Source organism: Macrobrachium rosenbergii, chromosome 3 (assembly GCF_040412425.1).
Source record: "Macrobrachium rosenbergii isolate ZJJX-2024 chromosome 3, ASM4041242v1, whole genome shotgun sequence".
NCBI classification, from domain to species: Eukaryota; Metazoa; Arthropoda; class Malacostraca; order Decapoda; family Palaemonidae; genus Macrobrachium; species Macrobrachium rosenbergii.
Window position 1 is genome coordinate 18,201,869 of NC_089743.1, and position 16,799 is coordinate 18,218,667.

Consider the following 16,799-nt stretch of genomic DNA (forward strand, 5'->3'; position numbering starts at 1 on the left):
GTCTTAAGAGATAACCTACAACTCGGTGCCCAGAGCTGAATTGAATTCCCACTGGGAATCCTTAATAGCGTTTTTGATGTAGTGATGCTCAGTATTGAAGTTTTCCCCAATACTGAGCATTGTCTCATCCAGAAACTCTAACAGGCCTCGGACAGAATTTCCTTATTAGGGGCCACCATCCTGAAAGGACTGGGCCTTGGTAGTCACGATGTCGCTGCCAGAAAAAGGCCTGGGAACCTCTAATGAAGGACCATAGTCCCTGGAAAAGGCAGGAACTTCAAGGGAAGGAGGGTTGGCCCTATTGGGGTTCCTCCTCAATATCAAATCATTGCACAAGTAACAAAATACTTTAGAGAGAGGAAGATGGCCCTCTTAGAGTCCTCCTGAATATCGGGTTATTTGCATGGGTAAAAAAAGTACCTCAGGAAGAGGAGGGTGGCCCTATTAGGGTCCTTCTCAACATCATGTTATTGCATAGGGGAACCTAGATATTCTTTAGAGGGATCCCTCTCAAGCAAAAACAGAGTCAGTGCCCCTAGTCTTCCATGTTCAAGAGGGAAAGCTCAGCGGCAAGTTCCACTTCATGCCCAGTATTGGGGAATCTATCCCAATGTATGACTCTTGATCCCCACTGGAGAAGTCGTACAGGGAGATCTTGAATTCCATTATCTTGGCATACTGGGCAGGATATGGAATCTGCTTAGAATAAGATGGAAATCACCATAGCTCTGCCAGGAAGAGAGTCTCCTCCCCTATGCTCCCCTTGGAATCTTGGACCCGAAGAATTAGTCTAAATCAAAGCTATCTTTCATGGTTCACTGCCAGGAGCATGTTGCTCATTTTGCACATGTCCGACAAATACCTAAACTCAATTTTATGCTATCAAGGCTATGTTTGTGACAGGCAATATGCGCCATCCCTCTGGAAAATGGCAGATTATGCAGTTTGCTGTGGTGAAAGCAGCCTTTGGGTTTAGTTTATTAGCAGCCCTGTAGTAAGGAAAGACAAAAAACCATGAGAAACGGTCAAGCGCAAGTCACCTTATTTATCCAATAAGCAGAACATGCACCGGTATGAAGTGAAATAACTTTGTTATAAGTATAGGGCCATGAAAACTGGGTAAGAGACCAACTGAAAGGGTGACATTTTATTAACGGTAATTTGTTACCCCTTAAATCATTAAATTTGAGGTACCATTGCAGGTACAACTAGTTTATTATATTAACATATAAAGGAGAGAAATTATAGCCAAAAAAGAAAAACAATGAATACCATAAGAAATGGGTTATACAAATGTGCGACCTTGACATCTAATTAAGCAACTAACACAATGATGGCTGATATGCATAACCCAGAGTTATCGCAATAATAATGGAGCATTCAAAATACCATTTGTATAAACTTATACTGGGTGGCGTAACATTTAAAACAGTTACTAATTTTTTTCCCAAGAGTGTGTCCATGCTTGTAAGTTCAGTTTGAGTGTTAAGATTATTTCTGACATTTTTAGTTTAGCGTATTTTTATAACAAACACTAGCCCAACAAAAGTAAATTAAAATATCCTATAAGTATGCTGCATTGATTGGTGCTGTGTTTTAAGTTATTAAAAGTTATGAAGTTATTATATCGGATGGTGCTATACCTCTACTATATTATAACTCAATGAGATGTATTTCTAATCAACTGAACTTTCTTAACCAGTCAAACATTAAAGTACCACCCATATTATATCGGATGGTACTATACCTCAACTTATCATTAACTGTTGCAATGATTTGAGTGTTATGGCTCCTGTTATTACACAGGTGACTAATACATCATTGAAACTATCAGTTTAATATTAATAACCAGTACTGGAATGTTTCTGCTACACCACACTGAGGAGAAGCCAAACTTTATTTCCTATAAAAAAAAAAAAAAAGAGGTTGTGATGTTAATACCTGGTGGAGTAACACAAACCAAGAGTAGATCCACCTAAACACATTTTCAATTCCCCTCCAGCACAAAATCCCCTGCGGAAATTTCTTTAATACGTAATTCATTTAAAATGTTTCTAAATTATTAATAAAAAGACACAAAGGATACTTAGTTTAAAACTAAGCCATAGGTTAAACACATGGGTGAAACTGCAAGTCGCGCTTGTCATTTCATAACTGAGAAGTTAGGCTACAAAAATAAATTTTCATTTTTTACTCTGTAAACAAAAATTATCTAAATATAATGGAGTTATAAAATTCTTAATCGATGAGATTTAAAAACTGTCAAAGTTGACAGCAAAAGCAGAACACATGACGTGGCCAAGTATCCTCATCCAAAATCCCCACCTTGGCAGATGCACCGGCTAGCAGGGTTTAAAAATCATGCCTAACTGAAAAGATTTTTATTGAAAAAACTGTTTACAGGAGCTTAAGACTAGGCATTAGGTTTCCTCAGCAGATAAGTGCAAATTTCATCAACACAGGTCTTCGATTCTGAAAATATTCCAGAGCGGGGCTGGGTGCATGGGTAGAGGATCTTTGATAGCCAGTGCGCTTTTGCCACATCTGCATGAGAAGGGTGAAGGAAAACCAGGTAAATGCTGCAGGCTCTCTTGCCTTGAGTCCTTTGATATTCTATCACTGTGTCAATCAAAGGCACAATTCTGGGCAAAACAAACTGTGAGAGTATTCCTTGATATACTGTAGGTCGGTCTATCTCATGGAGCCCTGGTGTGAGGACCGTAAGAGTAGCTCCTTTGAGGACGAGGAGGAGCCCCGCTATCAAAAACATCAGCCAACTACTCAAAATCTAAATGAGAAGGGTGACAATTTTAAAAGTCAGCTTTCTTACGCTTATGTTTTTACAAACTGTTTTAAATAAAATAAAAAAAAAAAAAAAACTTTCATGGTATTTTAGAAATCAATCTACTATTATAATAAACTTGGAGCAGCATTCAGATTATTGTATAATAAAAATCCACAATTATATAACTAAATTATATTATTTATAAAAGATAAAAACAAAGACTTTCGAATTTGAACAGTGTTCCTCCTCAGTGTTAACGTTAAAAGGAAAAGCCAGGGAGCAGTTTTCCCAAGCAGAGTTTTGAAATGGGGGTCCAGGCCGAGAGGATAACGACCCATCACCGAAGTGCTGGTCACGGTGTTGTTAGGTGATTCCGCATTCAGCTGGCAATCGCGACAACCTCCTTGATCTTCTGACTTGTGATGCTGCAACTGTCTACGCTTTACAGGTGACAATTCGCATGTGAGAAGACTGGTTGAAGGTGCTGCTGCCATAAACACAGGAAAATCATTCGAGGATAATAAGACTTTAACAAATGAAGGCACTTTTATTAACTGGTATATAGCTAAAAACTACACTAAGCATTTAATTTTCAAATCTGACACTGACTGTGTGGACCCTGATGCTCTGCTTCCTCTTCCCCTCTCTCTTCAGATAGCCGACGTCCCTGTAGATGTTTCCGTCTATGCCACCTTCGCAGCACAGGCAGTTACAGCATCGCAAGTCAGAAAATGGAAGAGGTTGGTGCAACTGCCGGTTGAACTGGAATCACTTAACAACACCTGGATGGTGGTGGGTTATTATCCTCTCGTCCCGGCCCCGTTCCAAAGCTCTCCTTGGGAAAACTGTCCTCTGGATTTTCTTTTTAATGTAAACACTGAGGACGAACACCGTTCGAGTGTTTGAAAATATTTGTTTTTAGCTTTTATGAGCAATAAAATATATTCATATGATTCTGGATCCTTATTATACAACAGTTTTTCATGACATTGTGAATTTCTTAGAATTCATATTATTGCCAATACTAAAACTCTGCTGTTGGGTATGTAAGAAAGGAACCGCACTGGGTCAGTTTCATATTTGGGGATAATTTGCTAATAACATTAATGTGAGTTTTCTTTACTGCACAACAACCTTGGAAACACATACCTTACAATGACCCTGGTTTATTGGCTTACGTACGAGCCATTCTGGCAACATTTTTAAAGATACCCGTTACTTATTCTGCATGTGAACTTCAGCAATTACTGATACACTGTACAATACTATAATTTTAGAAGTGAGAGACTTTCACAGAAAGTTTTGCTACTTTTTACATTTTTCATTCTAATTTTGAAAGTTTTTGTGATGCTTTCCACGTAGCTGATAAATGTTGTGCACTATGTACAGTCCAAATCAACATGGAAGCTGAAAAACAGGTTAGAATGATACTGTCAATTGCGGGGATGCTGGTGACAGGTCTGCTGTATGCGTAAGTGACGTATGCAGCACAACGGATAGCCTCCATTGGTGCTGCCCACCAACTATTGTCTATCAGGCCTCCTATAACACCTACTGATAGAAAGATGCAAAAGAGAGCCAAAACAATTGTCACCCACGAAGCTGCCTGCAAGTGAAAAACAGAAGGAATTTGGAATTAGATGAAAAAATCGTTTTTAATACAATGACTTTGGATGTCATTAGATTCTCATATACATAATAAATTTTCCTGTTCCCACAATCTTGCAAAGACTTTTTTTTTATTCTGTATTTACTATACAATCTATTACCTAGTTGGAAACAATTTTACAGATTTGTGCTTAGTGGCTGAATTTCACTTTTGAGGGAATTAGTGACTCTCTATAACCTTAGTATTTGTAATCCTTTTCTAAAATAATAATACACTACACAGCAAGTTATAGAGAGCTGGACAATTATAGTAGAAATAAAATCATGATACTTAAGAACAAGTGGCAAATATTTAAAGTATCAGACACTTACTGGCAGATAGTGGAGCAAAGTTTGTTGGCCAAGCAAAACGAAGGCTGTGTGAATAGCAAGGTAAAATGAAAGCCATAACGATGATGGAGGATCATATCTCTGTCTAGGGGCTTTGATATCAGGAAAGGTGGCTGGATCTCCCAGTCGAGGTGTCCCAGGGGACCATCCTGGACCATAGAAGATTGCTTTCAGAGAGTCTTTCCAGGTGGTCATACTTCTAGCTTTCTGGTACAAGTGCTTGAAGTAGAAAAACTGTAAAGAAAAAACTCTGCGGTATAAAAATGTCACAACATTCTTATTTGTGTGCCTGGCCTTTAGTACATGACAATACAGAAAACTGAAGGCAAAACTTACCTCCATGTAAACAGCATTGAGAGTTTGAGGTTGATCAGTGAGTCCATAGACAATTTCCTCATCTTTTCTCTCTGCTTCAAATGTGCCAAGCATACGATCCCAGAGGACGAAGACACTGCCATAATTTTTGTCTAAGCACCATTTGTTTGAACCTTTAAAAAGGAAGCAGCTATTTAAATGAAAAGACACGAGAAATACTTTCTGTATTCTTTAGATGAATTTATAAAGAACACATTGTTTTATATGTTTGGGAGTTATAAAAAATTTTTACACCCCTGTACTATCTGTTGTTAAAGTAAAAAAAGGTAGACTGAAAGAAAACAATTACTGGCCCGTTTCGTTAACATGATCTCTTTTTAAGATAATGGAAATATGGTTAATATCAGGGTAAAAGAGGCGGGAATAGTAACTATTCATTTCCCTGGGTACTTCGTAAGAAAGGAGTTCTTTAATCCAGTGGACTGTTCAAATTCATTGAAGCAGCCCGTCTGCCTAAAATATAGAAGTAATTTTATATTCGTTATGAGGAGGGTTTTTTTTTTAGGTTATGAGTATTGCCATTTAACCAGGTTTTTATATTATTCTGCAGTTTAAGTGATTTTATTTATTTATATTGTGCGTTTTGTGTAAATGTTTCCTTGTTAAAAAAAACTTATAAAGGTTAGAATATTTTCATTTTCTTAAACAAAACTTTGTCTTGTTTAGTACTGATTACCTTAATTGTTTTGAGGTTTAGTATATGTAAATGCAGACTTAGTACCAACAACTGGAGTTGCATATTGATCCCTTAATATTTTTACAATTTTGTTGTATGCTCTAGATATTAGACACACCAGCTGTTTAATTGCAATGGATAACTGTGAATGCACCTAAAATATAGTACATAAAAAAAAGGCCAAGTAGGAACCAGGAATGATTAGAGTACCCACAAATGCAAACTTTGTAAAACAATCAAATTTCCGAGATCATCCAACATTCAGTAAGCAAATAATTTCACTCCACCCAATTAGTTCTCTCCGTCATGTTCTAGATTGACTGCAGGAGAAAAAAAAAAAAACATTGCGCAAGAGAAAGGGCTCTTATGATGTTTACTTTTTTCCTCTGGAAAGAATTGGAGCAGATTATAAACAAAGTAACATAGCCCCTGAGATTCTATTTATAAATCAGTGTTTTGTATTCATGACCTGCAGTAAAGCGTTTGAAGGATTTTTGTTTTCTGCATTATGCGCAGACGAATTTGGCCTTATCAGCCCTCCTTGTAACATTTTGAATGTGTATGGTTTTGGTTTCGGGTATATCATAATGCTTACTGTGAACTCTACACTACTGACCATGATGGACTCGATGATGAGAGGGTGACATGAAGACATACTCAAGTGGTCCCAAACTTCTTATCAAATCTGTGTGAACCCAGAACTGAAACAAGTAATTGAAGGCAGCATGGACAATGACCATAGAGAAAGGGAAGCCAATGATGGCCAATGGTTGATAGAATCCAAAGTATGCAGCCCTCTGGAATATGGAAAGTCTCAGCGCAATTGTGAGGTTGTAGTCTTCTGAAGAGTGGTGAACTTGGTGTGCAGCCCAGAGGAGGTTGACTTCTGATATGAAGAGGAAAGAAATCATAAATTCTGAGATATCGACGTTATAGTTGCTATGACTGAATATTTTTCAGTTTCTTTTCATATATTAACAGTCTAAAATAATAGAAGGTAGGGAAGTAATATCAGTAAATCACTGTGGTTTAGTTTCACCATCCATAATTAGATGAGAGGAAAATATTTTTTTCCTGGTTCTACTTCAGTCAATAAATTGCTATTCATACAGAAACTACCATTTTAAAGATCTTGAGACTTCTCTTAGCTCCTATTAGGAAATGAGTAAATTATATAAAATTGACTCAGCAATTATAAAGAAATGGATATAAATACTGTGGTTGCAAAGTTAGGCTCACAATCTATAGGTCACTAACTTTCATTTATTTATTGGCTAAAGATTTTAATGAGATCACGAAATTCCCACCGTGATTTGCTCGATGAATCCAGTAATAGCAAAAGTCAATGAAGATGAAGGCACCAAACCAAGTATATATGGAGTCCCAGGGTAGGTTTAATATTCTGAACTGGTACAGCCACTGGTATCCAAGGAACATCAAGCCTCCAGAAAGAAACCTGAAAATTTTGCAATTACGATATAGTTTCTTGAGAATTTAGCCAAATTAAATAATCATTTTACATTCTATGCCCTCTCAAGAAAAGTTATAAGGAAGTTATGCACTCACCCATATCTATTTGTTAGGTTGTTTATCCATAAGATATCTTAAGATAGTATGGGTGGATTTCAAGGAGTTTATAAAGTTTTAGTTCGATTCAGAAATGGATGCAAATACGTATGTAGATCCAGTTTTTCATCAGAAAACATTGCAAAATGAGTTTGACGGATTTCATTGAAAATTTGCAGTCTTAGTGATCAAGTAATGAAGAATTGTTTATCTTTTAAGATGACAGTGAATCTATATTTAAATCCAAGATATTTTTCTTTGTACAGCATACCCATGAAATGTCATTTGGGATGACTCAAGAAAGCACTGATAGGGTTAAGAGATTTATCCCAATGTAGACCAGAATATATAGGTATGATTTTCATCAAAATATACTTCAACAAATTTTTGATAGATTTATAGGAAATACTGATTAGGATATGATGTAGACCTGGATTTTGAATTGAGTTCAGTATATTTCTAGGATATTTGAAATAGAGTGGAAGGCTGGGTTATGGGCCAAAAGAGGTCATATGATTTTGAGATGAATATGGTGCAAGATGCAGAGTCACGATTTTTACCCCTTGGATTTCAATGAAATTTTGTAGGGTACTGGTACAATATATGGGGTTATGAAGTGCCAATTAGCTTTCTCGGTGCATCTAAAGACATATTTGAATTTGGTTTCAAGCTTTTTGAGATATTCATTAAAACTGGTAAGGACTTGAATTGAATATAGAATTTAGGCCAAAGGCCAAGCACTGGGACCTATGAGGTTATTCGGCGCTGAAATGGAAATTGACAGTAAAAGGTTTGAAAGGTGTGACAGGAGGAAAACCTTGCAGTTGCACTATGGATCAGTTGTTAGGAGAGGGTGGAAAGTAAGATGGAAGAAAGAGAATATGAAAGGAGGTACAGTAAAAGATACGAAAGGGGTTGCAGGTAGGGGCCGAAGGCAAGCTGCAAAGAACCTTAAGTAATGCTTACAGTGCACCACACAAAGTGCACTGATGGCATTACCCCATACGGGGATCAACTATAATTTGCTTTGAAATAGTTAATTCCGTTGGTGATAGCATAGGTATGCAGTGTCTGAAGGATGTTTTGTTTATTTAATTTTACACTACTCATAATTTAGGTTCTATAAGACCAGTGAGTTAACAATTAAAACTTTAGAGACTGGATAGGTAGTACTTACACTGTAGCTTCATGCAGAATGCCAACTCCAGTGGAACATATACCGTCATTGATTCGAATCTTTTTACCTTGAAATTTCCTTATAATCGCCTCTAAAATCATGAAGGCAAAAAAAAGTGGCACGGCCTGAAAAAAAGAAGAAGAGATTAATGATGGGCAATTGCAGTGTAAGATTACATTTAAATGTCTTTGCTTCTTAGCAAATAAATAAGAAGACTTGCGTGCCTCAGCCAACTAGAAAAGTCAGGGATTATAAATGTCTTTCAGTTAGTTGTTAATAGCTTACTTTCATGTCATAATTGCTTACCACGTATTTTGTGTGTGTGTGTGTGTGTGTGTGTGTGTGTGTGTGTTTTTGACAAGAAATAACATGAAACTGGAAATGGTAAACTTTTATCACTTTTATCACTCTCTGCACAACGGATGAAAAACATTTGAAACATTTTTATACAATTTTGAGAAACTTGTTGTTTGTGAATTTTAAGGAGCCACAAGTCATTTATAATGTTCCCAAACTAGAAATCTATGCTAAATTTCCCTTCATTTCCAATGATCATTTCCGTACAAAAGTTATCAAGGCCATTGACCAATAATTTACATTTATAATCATTAAACTTATTCTACAAAAACCACTAACGCTCGGGTCTCTTTCCAGACCTAAGGATAGACTATGTTAGTCTCTAACATCCAACGTCATTTATAAATATACTTGTCCCAAGTGTGACCTACAAACCTACTTGAGATGTACGAGACACCTACTGCCAGTCCGAGTCCCAAGTGTGACCTACAAACCTACTTGAGATGTACGAGACACCTACTGCCAGTCCGAGTCTGTAGCCATCAGGGCGTCAGTTACAGGACGGGATGTAGATTGTCCAGGCCTGAATTATCAAACATACGTAATCACTCTACAATCTACAAAACGCAGATTGATTGGAAATTTCAAAATAATAGCTACAGCCCAGCATGAGGACGAGCTTAAGAATTCAGAATCAATTTTCATAAAAGTACTCGTTCCATCGTTAAATACCCAGGCCTCTTCCACACTTCTATTTATCGCCTAACTGTTCTGCTATGCTATTTACTTCCTGCCCGTTTTACTTTCTCATGTTTAGTCACTTTTTAGTTGCAGACTGGCAGGCTTGTTTTAGAGAATTTAAAACGTGTTTTTATAATAGTGGAGCAGCTTAATGTGACTTTTGGCCAGAATCGTTCATTGGCTGATGCAAGCATGAAATTTGGTATGAATATACTCTGTACATCACTTTTTGAGAAGAAAGTGTTAGCCATCAACAATTCCAATATGGCTGCCAGCACACCAAAATCAGCCATAAACCATAAAAACACTGATTTCTGTAGATTTATTCCCGACTTTGCTACTAAAAGAGGCTACTAATGAAGAGAAGGCAAAGAGGATAAGCTCTCTCTGTCTATATAATGTCCCAAAGGGTTGCACGCTACAGAGACGATCTTGCAGCCAACACTATTGTTCCTGAGGCAGGGGGGATTCTGCAGACAGCAATGGGGCAAATGGAAGGTTTTGGCACCAAAAAACGAGTTGCTTTGGGCATATGAAGCTCAGTATCAGAGTAAAGACTATTCATATATGAGAGGAAAACTCTAAAATTAAAATATGGAGATAGAGCCAAGAGAGTGTCTGTCGCTCACTACCAGGGCACACTGGTGACGGACACTGCTGTGAAACTCAGCATGGGGTTCAATATGAGCTAAACTGCAAGTTTAGTATCCCAAATGCTATCTAATTAGCCCCAAAGAAGTTAGATAGCCGCACCTGAACCGACAGGGTGTGCCAGCGAAGGAGAGAGGAGCCAAGGATGACGGGGACTTTAACGTTATCCAGGTGGTGTACAGATCACACGGGATTTAAATGGTACTGGATGAACTTTAGAAAAATTCTGGCTTTTCATTTTGAGCATGGAGTTGACTATTTTCACAATGATACGTTCATTTAGGGAGGGAAACTGCACTGTATCGTGAATCTCTGTTGGAGAGAATAGCGTATTTATTTCTTTGTCAACAACAACGTCAATTATGCACGATAGCTTCCAATTCACCTTCGAGATATGATGAGCCGAGAGAGACAACACCTAGAGGTTGCAAGGCAGTTCCAAAATGGAAATTTTGTTGTTCATAAATCTGGAAAGCATTTCTCATCAATGGCTTTTGACCAGGCCCATAAGCAGAACAATACTATCATCAAAGGAGATGGGGGAGCTATAGGGCTTCGTAGATGGATGGTGGCTGGACCAGAAATAAGCCAGTTTGTAAGCAATTATGAAACAGCATCGGGAAGTAAAGATATAAAGAGAAATACTCGTCCCCCACGAACAGTCACAAGCAGCTCACAAGGTATTCCCTGATGCGGTGCACCGGCTCACCACAGTCATAGAAGAAATGGGCAATCCATTCGCTGAGGAGACAGGAGATCTTCTGACCCTTGACACGAAAGACATAGCAGAACGTTCTGCAGCTGAACATGTTGCAACCCATTTTGAGAAGGGAAAGGAACAGTTCAAAACTTCTATTGATAAAATGCAGACTGATAATCATTATTTCTACCAGCCAATCAAGAAGAACAAGACTTATTTTTTCAGTGCAGGGTCAAGACAAAGCAACCAATCTGAGACAAAGCTACTTAAGGAGGACTGCCACCTGTTCTCCCGCATTTTCATCTCTTGTCAAAGCTGAGGATGTAAGTTACAAGAATTTTTCAAGCATGAGAACCAGTCTTGCCCTCCATCTCTCAGCAAGAATAGTAAACTGCGCTCATGTACTAAGTCAGACCTTGTAAATATTCTCACAGACAAAGTCAAGATTCCAGAGTCCAAGCCAGAATCTGATGTACTCATTGATGATGGGACCTCACTGGTGAATGCCGTTACTCCAAAAACACCTAAGACATTTGATGAAAATGCCAAAAAAAGGATATTCTTCCCTTGGTAGAGCATTACAACACCAATCATAAGAGAAGTGGCATCATTTTTTATGTATACCAGTGTTGAAATAAGTTGTTGTTTGAATAAGAGCCTTGATGATTTATAGCAGACTTATATTTATTATGGAGAGAAGGATATTTACATGTTGATGGCCATGCCTTTGGCGCACGATCCCACGCTCTCTGTTTACATCAGAGTTACAATGTTTGCGTTACGTTTTAAGTACAACATATGATCAGTTGAAGTACGACATCTTAATATGACACATATGTTACAACCAGAAGACCAGCCTGAAGTCAGAAGCCAGATCAAAACGTGGAGAGGACATCAGGAGGAGAGTTACAGAAAAGAGCAAAACACCATCAAATTGGAAGTTTCCTTCGTAACAGCACGAACAAATCAGATCTCTTGCATTTTCTTGCTGATAACATAGTTAGAATGACCACAAGCGATGCAGTTCTTGTGACTAGAGAGGAAAATGTCCTCACGAGCATCAATTACACCAACATAAGCGTCGAGAACTGGCACCCTGTACTCACGAAGAGTCCGACACACGAATATTTCTACATGTCTGGCATGCAGTTAGGGAGGGCTACAAGTCTCTGATGATGGATGCAAATGACACAGACATTGTGGTAATTGCCATGTCTCTGATGCCTTCTCTCACTGCAATGGGACTTGAGAAAATGTGGGTCCGATTGGCAAAGGAGAGCAGCACACTAGGTAGATTCCTATACATGATCTTGCCTCTACTCTCGGACCAGAGAAGTCCAAAGGAATGTTGTTTTTCCATGCTTTCACTGGGTGCGATGTTGTATCAGGTTTCAATGGAAAAGGAAAAAAGACAGCTTGGTAGACGTGGAATGTCTTAAATGAAGTTTCAGCTACATTTGTAAAACTCAGTCACAACCCATCTGAAGTTGAGGAGTCTGATCTACAAGTACTGGGGAAGTTTGTAGTTCTACTGTATGACAGGCCTAGCATAACCTCATCAACAGATGAGGCAAGACTTGATCTCTTTATCTTGAAGAAGAGGTCATGTGACTTAATCCCGCCAACTAAAAATGCACTAAGGGGAACCTGCAAAAAGAGCAGCCTATCAAGCAGGACATATTTGGGGACAATGTGTTAAACGTGACCCAGAACTTCAATGCCCTTCTAGGTGGGGATGGACGAGAGAGGATGACAATTGGAGAATTGTGTGGACTACACTTGAACCGATTTCTAAATGCTGCCGGGAACTGGCTTAATGTGGATGCAAGGAGGACTTCAGTGGAAGGTGCACATGTAAAAAGACAGGATTAGACTGTACCACACTCTGTAGCTGCCATTATCATGCATCTTCATGGGTCTAAAACACTGATGTTCAACAATGATAGAAGAATAGACGCTAATATACTCATAATCATAATTCTCAGGTTTGGACGCAGTTAATAATGAGATGGTATATTTGTCACTTATATATATATATACATACATACATACATACATATATATATATATATATATATATATATATATATATATATATATATATATATATATATATATGTATATATATATATATATATATATATATATATATATATATATATATATATATATACACACACTATAATTAATTATATCTATAACAAATGGCTATAAATACTCACAGAAATCAAGTTACATGGACAAATGTGTAGAAATACCAAGAAAGTTAGATTATTTTGCATATTAGGCTTACCTGGCAGCCTTCTTGGAAAATGGCCGACAAATTGGATTCCTGAAAAGCAACGAATGTTCTCCCAAGTAAAGTCTGCAATTCTATGAGAAAGAACCCCCCTAATTTATTCCAATAATGACTGAATTTTGGCTATTTATAAAAAAATATGTTGGTATTTTTTCATGATAATCGTCATATGGCGGCCATCTTGGAAAATGGCCAGCTAAGAGAATTTCATGTGACTAGCACTTTTTCTTAAAAGTTAGCCCCAAAAGAGTATTTCTGCCAAATTTCATGCTTGTGTCATCACATGAGCGACTGTGTGTCTTCTCTGCTCCACTATAAAGGGATTTATGTAGTGACGTTCTTTTTTTATTAAAAAATATATATCATTGCAGACTTGAAAATGCAATGGATTATTGCGAAACGCCGTCGGCCATAATAACGATAATAACTGTGTTTTTCCATCTGCCCTTGATGTCTGTATATATGCATATATAAATATATATATATATATATATATATATATATATATATATATATATATATATATATATATGTATATATATATAAACTATATTATACATGTTTTATATATAATAATATATATATGTATTATATATATTATATATTATATATATATATATACATATATACATATATACATATATACATATATATACTTATATATATGTATATATATAAAATATATATTATATGTATTATATATATGATATATATACAATTTATATATATACATATGTATACATGTAAATATATATAAATTGTATATTATATATATATATATATATACTTATATTATATATATGTATGTATATATATAAATTATATTTTATATAATCATATTTATATATAAATTATATATACATATTATATATATATATGTATATATGATTATTGGAAAGGAAATTTACCATGCTGTTTCGTTGTACAAGAAGAGTTAATGAATTTCATGGTATTTTTTAATAAAAAAAATTAATATTTTTCTATTATAAACAAAATACTGACCGATTATTTGGCTTCAAAATGATGCCAGAAGCCACCATTTTATCATCAAAAACAAATTACAATAAGTGATAAAATAAAATGATACTAAGCTCAAAATGGATTGGGCAGAACAGAGTATGTTACTACAGAAACGTTTGATATCCCCAAAATCTCCAAATGTGAAACACCATGAAGATCCTACTGTATAACCTTGCTTAGTCAATGTTGTCTGTCTCTTCATCCACATCTGTAAATCCGTCTGATCTCCTATGAGCGGCCACAGACGGTGATGATTTATGGTACAAAGAAATGGATGATGTGCCCATCTTGAGTCCTATGAAATCTGGGGAGTTGGAAGAGAACTTAGAAGAGAAGTTTTTGTTCTTGAATGACTTTATTTCCTTTTTCCCTTTAGTTATAAAACTGATCTTTGTTTCATGTATGGGTGAAATACACTCCGTACTTTTCAGAAAGTATAAATTAAAACCCGTTTTGAAGGCATCCTTTACTCTGAGAAATCACAATAGTTTCTTGCCAAGCTAGGCTCCTCTTCAGGTAAAAATACAGTAATTTAGCCAAGAAAGTCAGTGAGAAAAGAAAAACAAAAGAAAAAAAAATGATTATCAATGACATAAAGATCACCTAATCACATCAGACTGGCCATTTAACCTTTAAATATTCGTAATTAGCTGCTCAAAACATGGTGAGTAATGAGACTCAAGATTTATAACAACCATTAATTCAATTGATAGTATGGGTTACTTCAATTACAGTAGATTCGACATTTTTACGTTTCTTGAGTTGCTTATTCTCTTACAACATTCTAAAATCATTCCAGTTTATGGTTATGGTTATTTTTGGACACATGGATCAAGAAAGGATTATTTGTGTCTCCCTGAAGTGCTGTCAATTTGGAAAGTTCTTGACCAAAAACATTCCTACCGTAATAAGATGTTTACGAAGTTTGTCTGTTATCTGTTATTGTTGCGACCCCAAGGTGAATAATAAAAGGTTGTTCTTTCTTTAAAATGACATTTATTAATGAACCAAGAGGGGTAATGTTAACCTCATCAGCCAGAAAATAAATTTCCCTGTTAACAAGAACAGGACTGGAAATTGTTTGGGCCCGAAAGAATAATGAGAAAAGAGCGGAGACCATTACTTTCTCGTCATGATCAAAGAAATGAACATAAAGTGATCCACGAACAAATTACTAAAAACTGGGGAAAGAGGGGAGCCCACGGCACAACCAAGAGTCCAGCGAAAATAAAAACTAGCTTAATGAGGTCTAGTAAAACGGGGGAGGTCAGTGGTGACAGGTATGGAATCATATTTTTTTACTTTCTCGATAAAAAGTCTAAGGTACACTCAACATCTACATTGGTAAACGTCGTAACTAGACATCTTTTTTCTGACTGAAAGAAATGCAGTTTACTTTTTCGCTAAACTGCAAATCACTCTTCGTTGATTTTCCCTTGATTTTTCATATTGACTTTCTTAGTCGCACTGCTGTAGTTACTTTTACCTGAAGAGGAGGTAGTGTAGCTTGAAACTCTCAGTGATTCCTCTAGATGAAAGTGTGCCTTAAAAAACGGGTCTTTGTTTGTCCTTGCTTCATGTTGCCTGTGAAATAACCCCAGTGGTGTCTACGCCTGCCGTGAGACTAATTTCAAGGATGTCTGATAGAGCGATAACTAGGTGACTTGCTCTTAACATACAGATGAATGTCTCATAGTTTTTCTTAAAACCATCTACTCTGAGTAGGTCATAAGGCAGCCATACTGAAGTGACTTCCAACCTCTAAAGCTTATTTCTTGGTATATTTGCTTCTTACTTGTAAAAAGGTAAAATGAGGAATGAGTTCTGAACATAAAATTGAAATTCAGGACTTAGTAGTTTTAATTTCTTATATTTTTCTAACTTAGATCTGGTAAAATTTAACAACAACACAGAAAAAGAGATTTGAATGTACACTCAGTAAATATGCACACGAATCTCATGCTAGTGGTGACTTAAGTGAAAATTGCAATTAATCAAGTTTTTCCCAGTTAATTTTTAATTTTTTTCATAAATGCAAATGCCTATCTTACTTAGCCTTACTCCTCTTTTCGAAGTAGGTAACAAAATGTATATAAAATAAAGATTTTTAAAAATTATGCTACCCAACATGGTGAAGGATCTCCTTCAAGTGTGGTATGATCTCACACACCCCTTGCTCAGTATGAAACTTTGCTGCTGTACTGTTATCTAGTCATTGGGGAGGGATGGATGTAAGGCAGTTTATTTTTTATATTTACAAAATATAGAATTTTCTATACAAGTTATTACTGCATACGTCTAGACGGGAATGCAGTTAATATAGGGGGCACGTTCTCCATTTAAGATGATGAGATAATGTCATCAGGTAAGCAGGTACTGTATCTATTGTCGTCATGTTGGCAAACCATTCTAGAATTAAGATTGCTTAAGTTTGGATTATATTTTAGCCCCGGTTGTTTGGTCGGTCTAACATGAAGTTTAGGGCAAAAGATAAATGAGCAAGAGATGAGAAAG

The 16,799-nt window shown here is 36.5% G+C and overlaps 1 protein-coding gene across 1 annotated transcript in view; it reads right to left on the reverse strand.

Annotated features, from left to right (window-relative positions):
• Nucleotides 1-3,318: 3,318 nt before the first annotated feature.
• The window catches only part of LOC136852998 (alkylglycerol monooxygenase-like), a 40,566-nt gene continuing 27,085 nt past the window's right edge, over nucleotides 3,319-16,799 (reverse strand). Inside the window, exons 3-8 of the mRNA XM_067128115.1 lie at nucleotides 8,578-8,702; nucleotides 7,142-7,290; nucleotides 6,451-6,720; nucleotides 5,120-5,271; nucleotides 4,766-5,017; nucleotides 3,319-4,391 (exon numbers count right to left, since the gene is read on the reverse strand). Of these exons, the coding sequence (XP_066984216.1) occupies nucleotides 4,107-4,391; nucleotides 4,766-5,017; nucleotides 5,120-5,271; nucleotides 6,451-6,720; nucleotides 7,142-7,290; nucleotides 8,578-8,702 (1,233 nt within the window). The 3' untranslated portion in view covers nucleotides 3,319-4,106. The remainder of the gene's footprint in view (nucleotides 4,392-4,765; nucleotides 5,018-5,119; nucleotides 5,272-6,450; nucleotides 6,721-7,141; nucleotides 7,291-8,577; nucleotides 8,703-16,799) is intronic.